General features: G+C 34.7%; 1 protein-coding gene across 1 annotated transcript; it reads right to left on the reverse strand.

Moving 5' to 3' along the window:
• Window positions 1-1,177: 1,177 nt before the first annotated feature.
• Window positions 1,178-9,607, reverse strand: LOC108202667 (putative zinc transporter At3g08650). The gene is made up of 6 exons (XM_017371163.2): window positions 9,422-9,607; window positions 8,256-8,985; window positions 7,239-7,523; window positions 6,744-6,872; window positions 2,547-2,644; window positions 1,178-2,141 (listed from the first exon to the last, which is right to left on the reverse strand). The coding sequence occupies exons 2-6, from the start codon at window positions 8,733-8,735 to the stop codon at window positions 1,325-1,327; spliced, it is 1,809 nt and encodes a 602-aa protein (XP_017226652.1). The 5' UTR covers window positions 8,736-8,985; window positions 9,422-9,607; the 3' UTR covers window positions 1,178-1,324.
• Between the last annotated feature and the right edge of the window lie 3,528 nt (window positions 9,608-13,135).

The following is a 13,135-nucleotide window of genomic DNA, read 5'->3' on the forward strand; positions in this document are numbered from 1 at the left end:
GTTATTATTATAAGTATATAGTCAAAGCATATTCGGATCGATAGGTGGGTAAAAAATTAACCTAACTCATATTACTAGCACAGATTTCTATTATATATTTTGCGATGTAGAGAAAAGATTTCAGATATCACAGATAATATCTAAAATAACATAGTTGAAGAAAATGAGTTTCAAATATCATTTATTAACTAATGCTGATTAATCTAGCGTTTTGAATTTTGGAAGAACACGCTAGATCGTGTAGCACGAAGTAGTGTTCTGTTTTCTAACTCCAACAAATGCTATGTCATCATTATCATGTAGCGTTTTGTCATTTTAAACCCAGCAAACTGCTACATGAAATAATATTATGTTCTTTTAATCCTAGCAAACACTAAACGATATAACATTATTGATCAATATCTAAAACGCTATATGATACACTATTAATAAATAGTATTCTGATCATTTTTTCGAATCATGATATTCTGGACATCAATGAGTGACAATCGGGCAACACTCTGTATTATAAGAGGCTGTGTTCACTTAGATGGAATTGAATGAGAGGAGATTGGAATGAAAAATTATATAGAAGTTTTAAGGACAAAGAAGAAAAGTATGAGATAATGGTGACAAAATACGAGTATATTTAAATTTTTTGTGAGAAAGATTGTATAAAAACATAATGTAGAAATTTAATTAGCATTCTTTTCAAAACATGTGAGTTAGAATTATAGCTAAAATAGTAGAAATAGAATGATTGAAGGAATGAGAATTATATACATTTTCTTTGATCTAACACTATTTTAGAGTACAAAATTTAATGATCTTGTATTTTGATTTTTAAGGTACAAACGGTTTCTAAAACATATCATAATTAATTTTAGACAGGTAGGGAAGAATAAGAGTTAAAATTGATAGAATCATTTATGTGGCTTAGAAGTGGTGTCTAAAAACCTATTAGAAAAAAAATTAATTTTAAGTTTATCAAACACCCTTCTACTTCTTTTCAATGAAAAGAAAAATTATTTTTAAATTAATCAAACACCTCTTTTATTCTTTTTTCTCCAACAAAATTTCTGCAACAGCAATATGAAAATGGTCCATGATCCACGGAACACCCAATATGTAAATTTCTTGGTTCTCATGTTTTGCACAAATATTGGGTCTGGCCATGCTTTAACAAAATCAATGAGGGTTTAAGATTAAAACTGATACTAAAATTAACACAACGAAAAAGCTGCTTCCTTTTCAATCATGTTAGTTATATACTCATCATACAGTCATATAGTACAAACTGTGTATGTGCAACTGTAAGTTCTCGATGACCAGTGGCTCAAAATGGTCATCTCACGGCCTCTGGCGCAGAGTTGCAATATGGTGTGTGTAAGCAGACTAGTTTAGTAAACGTCAGGCACACACTAGCAAATCCAATCCCTGTCAGAAGCCCCATGGCGCTCTTTCGGCTATCTAACCGTGAAGCTCTGCGAAACATGCTAATGTAACAAGGAAACAATCCCCCACACGCAAAGACCATTAGATGGTCTAGACCACCATAATTGTCCAGCCCTGCAAGTATTGCTCCAATGGCTGATGATGGGCCAACAAATCCGATTAAAGCAGCGGCTGCAAGGGACCCATACCAACTGTCAGTTGCCCCATAAATACAGCTAGCTACAGCAGCTCCCCGAGGAAGGCCATGAAGAGAAACAGGCAGGACCATGTGTCGACCAAGACCATAAGCTTTAGGTGCTGCAACCCCCAATGCAAGCCCCTCTGCCATAGCATGTAGAGCTACGGCTGCACAGGATAAAATTGACTGAAGAGTGAGGGTACTAACTGAAAATCCTGCTGCGGCAGATAAAGTGTTTGCAGATGACCTTTTTTGACTCGTGACTTTTAACAAACTGGAAAATGAAACATGGACAAATGCAGACCCAAGGACAAGTAGGAATATAAGAGGAAAAAATCCCATTTTTGATGACAGAAGTAACTGCAACGGTCTCCATGCACCAAGGACTATGGCAATGCCCGAAGCCAACCCAGTAAGAAGAGTGTGCTGAAGCCGGAAAGCAAGAGCAAAAGCAACCAGAAGATTTCCACCAAGCAATGGACCAAGACCAAAAAGTAGTGAAACAAGGAAGGCAGAAGTATCCTCTGGGCTGCAAAATTGAGTTGTTTATTCAATTTCATAAAATAATATAAAACAAATTCTGATTGAATTTAGCAGCTGTGCAAGAATTTACCATCATGTATATAGTCAAACTCACCAGCATGCAGACCTGTACACAATTATATAATATATGGTTCTGGGCATGCTTGAACCAACATATCTAGTATTTTGTGATATGCAAGTTGAGTATGATCGATTTTTACGTTTTATGAAACCAGTTACATTCACCACAACATTAAGATTTAACAAATAGCAATTTTATCAACACGGACAGAAAATGAGGAATGATCAGATGCATTTACAGTGAAAAGGTAAATTTAACATTATTGCATAATGTGCATTAATTGCTAAGTAGAAAAGGAAAATGTGAAACCAAGTTCCAAATAAATCTTACTTATAGTTATGGCTGACATTTTTAAATACAGCACCCAGAGCTTCCATGAAGGCTACTGAAATTGTAGCTGCCGAGGCAACTTGCGATGGAGATGATTCCTAATGCATCCAAAGCAGCACAAAATTAAAGTAAATATATCATCTTTATGTAAAAAGGCTAATATTGTTCTTATTATTCAGTACAGATAATCAGAAGATAACTCAGATCCTTGTAAACTAATAAACTTTCTTTCAAATAATTTTACCATATACAAATAGACTTCAAATCAACCAAGTCATTTGAATCAAACCATTCAAGTTTCCTCATTAGGCCTCTGTTGTTTACCTAACAGTACAGTTACGACTTACAACAAGAGCAATCTATCTTTTAATATCGATGCAATGGTGCCAACTAAAATGCGATTATTACACTCTATATAGAACTAAGAGAACCGGGATTGAGAAGGACTTTGACATAAAAACAAATTGAGTTACAAAACAACGATTTTTATTTTTTTTACAATGCCGCTGGTTAAACATCGGATTTACTTCTTATTGATATAAATGGACATCATTTGTTTGATCTAGTGTCAAATCTTTAGGGAAAAAGAACAATGACACAGTTTGCCAAATACGTTAATCATCAGAAACCACAAAATGGCGCTGCTTGTGTGTTGATAAGCAATGAGTCATGTCATATCCTATAGAAAAATAATCAAATTCTATACATCTCTAATTTTGTAGATTATGATTGCAAAAAATGTATGATCACATAGTCTTCACTCTTCCCAATGTATTAGTTAATAGTGGGGAGATAATGGGGGTAATAGTCATAAGGTAACTAGTGCTGGTACTATAATAATTGGAAGTAACATATAAAGCCATCTATGAAAACATAGAACAAAGTTACTCCATAAAGAATTTTATGTCACTCTAACTACCTTTCTTCCCCCATTCTGTACTTTTCCCTTAATCTATCTGATCTTCTTCACTAATCTTAATGGGTCCGACCTCTATTAAGAAGTAGTAACATAGCGACATAGCAAACTAGTTGAACTTCTACTTTCATATTTCAATTATCATCAACAAACCCCTGGTAATTGCACAAGGTGACAATATCTGACACGAATCTAGGGTCCGAATGAAAACAGTCGATCAGCCCGGATATGACATCCTAAAGTGACTTTCTTTTGGGTTTATAAATTTCTTTGACAGATTTAAACAAGTTTTAGGATGAGAAGAAATTGACACATTTACGAACACGACCATATCTTTAAAAAGCCCACCAATAAACTTTCCAGAGCATTAATAAATAAACTTTGGTACATCAAGCTTCCACCAATATCCAAAAAACAGAACTTTCTCACTTTTATTCATTGGATCACTATGATGGCTCGTCCACATCGCTACACGGTGGCCAATTAGGTTTATGGGTCGAGTTGGCTAAAAGAGGTCAAACTTGTGGTACAACCCTAATACGATGCAAGAGAATATATAAGATCGAATTGATCAATCCGAACTCAAGATATATAAACTTTGGTACATCAACCTTCCACCAATATCCAGAAAAGAGAATTTTCTCACTTCTTATTCATTGGATCACTTTAATGGTTCCTCCAAAATGCTATACCTAAGGGTGGCCATTAAGACTCATTGGTTGAGTTAATTAGAAGAGGTCAAAGTTTTCGAACAACCTGAACTCGATGCAAGAGGATAAATAGGATTGAATTGATCAATCTGAACTCAAAATGTTGGACCGCAGGTGACCTGGAAGTACAAATAACTCAATCTTTACCTAGCTCAGTAGGCCTTGGATCATTGGTGCAAATTTGGTTAAACACTTAGTTGAATTGGTAGAATTAATTTGTTAACCCATATTGATCCTAATTGACTTGCTTGACTAGATATAACTTGTTTAAGCTATATTTATATCTTAAAACTAAAAGAAACTAGAAAAATTTACATTATATAGCTTTATACATTTTAAACAAATAAAAATTATTTTATAGATGAGATGCAGCTTGTTATATTTTTCAGGTCAAGTTCATGTCAATGATATCAACCCAAACTGGATTCAAGCTGACCCAAAATGCCCCAAATCTTGAACTTCCAACCCTAATTCTTGTTTATGCACGTCCACCATCAAGTGGTGTCAAATGTTGCAACTCCTAGTTATATACCCTTTAGAGCATAAATAAATACTGATAATCTTCGTTAGGCCTGCATTTCACTGTTTTCTATAACATCAATCAGCAGTCACTCTCCATTGTTACGGCTTTAACAGAATTGAGGAAGGAAAATTACAAAAAATCTTCCCCTAAGAGTCACAAGACATCTTCCCTAAGTTGTTGAGCTTATCATATCATTCAATATGTTAGTATTTTGGGTAGAAGCAGTAGAAGAAAATGATATGCAGAAAGATTATACGTGATATATTTTTTGACACATATTATCAAGATTTCTTCAGCTGTAGGGAGATCAAAGGTGGAAGACTTCAGCTGGCAAATATATTAATATTATTAAAAAGGAGTCTGAAATTTGGACGAGAACTAGATTACGACAAGGTAGTGGAACCATTAAAAGATAAGAAGCTTAACTGATCTCACAATATTAACCCGTTATGTCCAGGAATATGACTAGTGCAAAGAAAACACTGTTTATATATATGTGATGTCCAGGCCACAAAAAAGTGCAATATCAGTATTCACCTAAAAGAGATCATAAGGAATGGTTCAAGTCTCATGATGGGAAGGGGGCCTTACTAGCTAGCAAAGGCTTACTAGAGCATTCACTTCCAGAATTAAAATGACGACACTTGCATGTCACTTTAGTGTGCAGTCCTGGGCTATGGGAGGATGCCACGTCTTAAAATAAGTATATATCTAGTTTACTTTAAAGATCTTATTATTACTACCCTAATAGTATGGGTCGTATGTGCGAGATTAGTGCAGTTATAAACTTATTGAAGGTATTAATTAGACAAACAAAAATGAGAATCAGGTCATTGGATTGAAAAAGCTAGGGGACCAAAACATGATCGAAAAACAAATTAGTACACAACATAGGAGAAATTTCAAATTTTTATGGGGTAAGGTTCATCAAGTAATAAATGAGGAAGCATGGCACTAAGATCAACCCAACCACATTGTCCATCATGTTACATATCTTACTGGTCTAACACTAATTTACTCTAGACCATTTAACTTTTAAAATTTAAAATATTAAGATACAATTGGACAATGGATTAAAAGAGCGACGAGATGAGCAAGGGACAGGAAAACAATATTGAGATTATGAACGAAACTACTGCTGATTATGAATTTTAATTTGATGAACAAAAAAGTATAGCGTCGATACAAAAAGATAGATATACTAAATTTGAAGTTGCTGAGCTGCACAGGTAACCATAATCCACTAAACGGTGTGCGACAATTATAGAAACACATTTAACTAATAGGGGGTGGACAAAATTGCTAGTGAAGCTAATGACTTCACTGGTCTAAGAGTTAAAAAACGGAAGTACAAGAATTTCTGGTTATAGCGCCAGAATGTAACGTCTAAGATTTGCTTGCACCCAATGCTGCTTAAGGCGCAATATCTTGAAAAGCGCATGACCTAAATTCGAAGCGCGACTTGCAAAGCGCCATTAATCGCACACTTTTTGTCGAGAAAAAATAAGAAAATAAACTTTAACAAAAAAATATTACTTGATAGATTCTTGACTTTTAAACATAGCTTAGCATATCTTATATGACAAAATGATCAATAATAAAGTATTAATCAACAATGTTCAACATTTCGAAAGCTTCGGAGTCGATTAGTTCGATTTTCAGTCCTTCAAATTCTCGTTCTTCCTCTTCCTCAAGTTGAAAAAGAAGGCCTATCAATTGCATTTGGAGGTAGATGTTCCTCTTGTCAAGCGCCTCATAAGATAAAGAGGTTCCTCGACACCAAAAGCAACACACACATCATTCCAATTAAGGTCTTTGCCTTCGTGGACACACACCAACCTTTGAGCGCTTTTTAGCGTTTCGGCACTTCTAAATGCTTTTTTTCTGATTCACAATCGCATTAAATCGCTAATATTCGAATCGCACATCTTCCGTATAAGCACAAAGCGTCATTAATCGTGCAACTAAGCGCGCTTTAATAACACTGCTTGCACCTATTTCCTATCATCTATTAAATATCAAAAACAATACATTTAAAATTAGGATACCTTAAATGCATCAGGAAGTACTTCCGCTATAACCATCCAGATCATACACCCAGCTGCAAATCCGGTACAAAATGGCAGGAACTTGTTGAATGTATCTGCAAATATGAATGAAGGCACTGCAACAATTGGCTGCATCAAGTTCAAAGACAATGGAAACAGAGTAAGCAGAAGGAAGGCAAGAGTTTTTGCATTCTAAGCAATCATAGGAAGTCCATTTTCATATGATTTCTCCATGTTTATCAACTACACTAAAAATCATGATTTTTACTTAGTCTGAACTTAAAAACTACATATATAACATAATCAATCTTATATGGTATAGAATGTTATCTAGAAGCTATGTTCAAGTCTCAGATGGTTGTAAACATATGCTCCTCTAGTACTATGACTCTATGACAGAGAATGCTTATTATATAGTTCATAAACAACCACATGCATGCTGTACTGTCAAAACACCGATTAAACAATCAGCTAACAAATCATATGATTTATTACCTGCGGCAATGATGTGATGACACTCCATAGCATTGCATTCTGTGGAGAAACACCCCTTGATGCAAGAACCATACTAACAGCTAAGCCCTCTGGTATATTGTGTACAGCAATAGCTAAAGTTATCAGCAGGCCTTGAGTTACACCTTTTGAACCAGCAAAGGAAACTCCAACACCAGAGCCTTCACCAAATGAATGGAGCGTCATTATTCCAACAACAAGAATGACCTTAGCTGCATCAGCTCCTTTTATGTCCAACATACTAACTTCACCATACTGCTCAAGCATCTGAAAACATTTAAACAAGGTTAGATTTCAAAAGTTATGTCATGACACCAGAAACACTTTACATCAACATCTATATCCTTGTAAAGTTTCTCTTATGTATTATCAGCAATTGTTGACAAGTGTAGCTTCAGTTAGCAGCTTTACTTAAGCACCATATATGCTTCAGTGTTACATGTGCAAGAGAATCTGATGGTAATACATTCAGGTTGTAGTGATCTAAATTATACCTACAAAGCACACACTCTATGGAGCACCAAAGGAGCTTGACTGTCAAATAGTCAAAGTTACAGTGAATTAGGATGCCATTAGCAAATAGTCTACAAAATGCACCTACCCTAAAATTGAAATATTGTCTTAGAATTAGATGCCAATATGACGTGTAACCTGTAAAATGGAACGATTATGTCTTTGCAAGTACATATTCTACTTGTAAATGATTCACTACTTGCAAAAAAAAGGTTACCCTGCATTTATACATCATTATAAAGTACCAACATAAAAGAGACGCATCTAAGTTCTGGAATTTCATATTAATTGGGAATATAAGCACACTAAAAATTATATCGTTACTCAGTTGCATTTTTTCTGACTGGACCAAAGTACACGTTGATATTATCACACTAATGACGAGTAAGAACTGAAAACTAACAGGTCAGCTTATAGAACAAAAAAAAAAAACAAAGTGTCACACAAGCAATAAACAAAGAAAAGAATTTCGAACATGATCATTACCTTCTTACACAGCCAAATGAATATTGCACCCGCCAATATACCCGTGACAACCAAACTGCCACTATCACCATGGTCACGACCTTCCTGTATGAGGTCGAAGCTTGCTGCCAACATAACCCCAGCAGCCATTCCATTACATATTCCTTCCCACTGAGAATCAAGCTCCACAAAGAAAAAAGGTATCGCACCCAAACCAGTGGCCGCAGCCATCGCCAGTGTAAACAATGCAACTGTGGATACTGAAACTCTACTACTCGCGCCCTTCACATTACCAAGTTCTTCACGACTACTTTCAGAAATATAGGAACCCTCTAAGCCTGACCCATCAATAACACTTGTATTTTTCAACGGTGCAGCTATTATCTTTTGGGAAATTTCAATCCCCAAATCATCTGTAGCATTACAGTAAAGTGGCACAAAGAAGATAAAAAGTAGCACCAAACTTTTGAAAGTTACGCCCATACTTGTCGATATGTACATCCGGAAATCTATAACCGTTCAAATCTATTGTCTCGATCCTCCAGGCAAATATTACTTGAACAGTTAAACAGACTTTAAAGGCATCTATGTACTTCGAATTCAAATCTTCTCTCACAACAATTTTCTTCCAAAGACTCAAACAGGGCCCGAACAGTGATTCTGATATAACACGGAATGTGCATAGACCCACTCAATTCTAGCATTAAAAATCTGAAAATATCACGAAACCCCAAGCCTGCCTTTTTATCAGCTGCATAAAAATCAACTTTACATAAACACTTGAGCCTAAGCCACAATTCATACAATTTCCTCCAAAATAGATCACACACACATATACATTCTTTATCTTCGCATTAACTAAAAAACAACATAGAAGAACACACAAAACCCGGAAAAAAAAAAAACCCTCTTCCCATTCAATAATACCTATCACAAATTTAATAAAAATTGTAACTTTACTCTTTAACCTAAAAACAAAATTCCCCCAAAGAAATGACAGACCCAGCTAACAAGTCAAAAGGGTCCAAGCAAAATATCGAATTCGATGACATTAAAGCAAGAACAAGGTCAAATCTATCAATTACATTACATCATACATGTGTGCATATTAGATTAGAATGTAAACAAAAATTAGGGTTCATACAAAGGAAATCTTGATTAAAAAGGAAAAAATCTAGAATAATTACCGCCGTAAAATGTGGTGCCGCCGCCGCCGTCGTCGGTGAGTGTCCTAAACGAGGCAGCCGGCTGCTGGGGAAGATTGTAATAAGGTTGTTGTTAACAACAAAAGAGGGGCTGTTTGTTTTCCTTTGTTGGTTTGTTGTTACGAAAGAGAGGAGAAGACTTCAATAATTCCAAACATTCATTCTCGTCTACCGGTCTTTTAATATTTTAAATTGGACACTCAACTTCACATAATTTCACATGGATGCCCTTGTACTTGTAGATTTAGAGTTTTCTTTCACATTTGCTTACTTTTTGACATTTTTATTGCAATATATTGTTACAATCGTATCATTGTAAATATACGACTTCTTCTCGAAAAATATTTAGAAATTTACATTTCTATGTAATAGGCTTACGGATCAAAAGCCAGAGAAAAGGGGGCTTGAGTTGGGCTTTCTCAGGTTAGTCGTAGAAAAGTCTATCTCATGCATCCATTTCTCTCTATCACTATAGCGACGGAGGAGCACTACGATGATGGTGGTCGGCTTGATATCACTATCATCTCTCTTTTCTCTCTCTCTCGCACATACGCTATCTCTTGTGCTTAATTGAGCATCTGCTTTTAATTGATCTGTCTTTTGTTATCCCTTTATTGAGACTTGGATCATTAATAAAAGATATTGATTACATCGGAGTTGATGTTGTCGGAGCTCAAGGAGATGACGGACTGCATCGGAGTTGATGGAAATGACGGAGCAGATGCAAGTGGAGAAGTGCATGCATTTAATGCTGGACTGCTGGCGGAGGAGTGGTGGTTAGCGGTGGCGTTGTCGAGTTAAGGATATGTTGATGTTAGTGAAGCGGATGCTGGTGGTGATGGAGGTGAAATTGATGGAGACAACTAAATTATCAAGCATGTGGTGGTGGTTAGAGATGGTGTTGTTGAGCTCTTTGTAGCTGCTTTAAATTGGTTGGTTTTAGTTGATTTCATAGTTTTTTTTAGTTGATTTCGTAATTGCTTTTGTGGTATTAGTATTAGCCCCGTAGGGGCATTCATTTTTCTGCCTTTATAAGCAGTTGCAACTTATTATGCAAATAAATATAATTTTTAAAAGATTTTTTCAAAGTTGCATTTGTGGTTGCATATATGTTAGGTCCAAAGTATCGTAGAAGGGGGGGTTGAATACGATACTCACTACAATTTAAAATTCTTTCGAATCTTGCGGATAAATAAATTGCAGTCCTGTAATGGGTTTCGTGTTCCGGATATTTATCGGGTCGGTTTCTGAGGATATGAAAATATTAAACCAACACACAATATTTTCAAGGTATATCTGTATATTGATAAATACCTCGAAGGTGCTATAAATCCAAACCCGAAGGTTGGCTACAATGGCTACTACTACGTACACTCACAAACCCTAGCTTCTAAATATATATATAATACAAAACTAAGCTATGATTTATTTGTGTGTAGTAGTGTGCAAGGCACAAAGCCATTCCACCATAAAGGTGGTGGAGAGTGTTGATTATGAACCCACATCTCAAGTATTTATAGACTTTTCACAAACTAACCATGGTTAAGTCTTGAAATGGCGCCACTACAGTACTTCACTGTATGTGAAACACTTAGAAAATATTCAAGTATTTAAACTTGCGCCTGGAAAGAGAAGGTCAAATGTTGCGCTTGTGTTTGGTCAAATGTTGCGCTACACAGTGCTTCCCTGTAGAGACTTAGAATAAATTCTAAGTCAGAAAATATTCAAACCTTGCGCCAAGGATAAGTCAAAGGTTGCGCCAAGGGGATGCTCACAGTGTATAAGTCTTGTGACTTAGAAAATCTTCAATGCCAGTGAACTTGCGCCAAACACTACTGTGTTCACCCTGTTCTTTCTCTTCCCACACTTGGTTAATATATATATATATATATAACCAACTTGCGCCTTTGCTCTCTCTGTATACTGTATGTAATGTAGAGCACTTAGAGATTTTTCAAGCCCATGAACTTGCGCCTGTACAGTGGAGGACTCCACAGTTATCTCTCCTCTCTCTTCTTCCAGGTCAAACCTTGCGCTAGGAGCAAAGTTGCGCCAATACAGTGCATCACAGGGGAGAGTGATACTTGTACTTAGAAACATTCTAAGTTACATGAAGTTGCGCCCAACAGTGATGAATCTCACTGTTATCTCTCCTCTGCTCGTTGCATGTGTGTATACTGTGTTGTGGGTTCATGCACATGCAAACCCTAGAGTGCCCTAGACACATGACATCATCACATGCATGCATAATATATAATATATTGTGTTGTGTTTAAATTAATAAATAAAAGTATATATAAATATATACACATATATATATTATTTATATCAACATATAATAATATATATATATATATTTAAATATATTCTCATATATTTAAATATATATAATATATAATTATATGTAAATACAAATCCAAATATATATAAATATATATAGAGATATATATAGTTATTTATAAATATAAATATAAACATAAATATATATAAAGAAAAGTATATATAAATATATACATATATATAATATTTATATAAACATATAGTAACATATATATACACATATATTTAAATATATTCTCATATATTTAAATATATATAATATACATATAACTATGTGTAAATATAAATATAAATATATATATATATAAAGATATATATAACTCTCTCTAAATATGAATATATTTATATGCACATAATATAATATATATATATATACACTTAATTATATAATTGCTTATGTAAAATATAAATACATATATTATATACATATATATTTATTTAAATATACATACATATAAATATACATATACATATGTTTAAAAACATATATACATATATATTATATATATTATATTTAATTAAATATACATATATACATATATATAAATATATTTGTACATATACAAATATATAAGTGCACACATATAAAAGATAGGTCACTTCCTGATATGGCTTTGTGTGGAAGCTTGAGCATTTGAGCGGTAGACTTGATACAGCTTGCAGAGGCTAGGCATTTGGCTTGGCTTGGCTTTGGAACAAATGACTTGATATGACTGGATCAATTCTTCGATCGATAAATACTTTGCAAAGCTCCGTACGTGCTGACGCTTAGTGCACTGGTCTGGTTCACAAGCGACTAACACTAAAGTTAAACATTGTACCGTCTTTGTCAGCAAACATTGATCAGTCGGTTCCGGGTTAGTTTATGCTTCAGTTTGTTGATTATAAATAACCAACCAAGATATATAAAAAATATCTTGCTTCAGGGGTTGCACTGAAATCTTTCGAGTACTTGGACAACATCTTCATTGCTTCCACAATCTTGAATACTTCAATCTTTATTCTTCACTGAGGCATGAACATATTAATGAACTTCTTCCAGTGAACTTATTCCTTCAAGACTGTAGATGGCTTCTTCAACCTTTGTCTTCGTTTCTTCCGATTCCGGTGCAGGCGTAGTGTTATTTACTTGTCCTGTTCTATTGTTGAGTTATCATCCCTATGTAACAGATAGGGTTGTCTTTACATTTTAGACTTACAATCTCCCCCTATTTGTTTGTTAATCATAACAAGCAAATCCTCTGGAGGATAACTCAACTAACACTAGAAAAAGTAAAGTCCTGGACTAGTAAATAATGCTACAAAGTTTCTGGATTATATAATACATTTCCAGATTTCATGAATAGAAATAACAAA

This window comes from Daucus carota, chromosome 9 (genome assembly GCF_001625215.2).
Source record: "Daucus carota subsp. sativus chromosome 9, DH1 v3.0, whole genome shotgun sequence".
Classification (NCBI taxonomy): Eukaryota; Viridiplantae; Streptophyta; class Magnoliopsida; order Apiales; family Apiaceae; genus Daucus; species Daucus carota.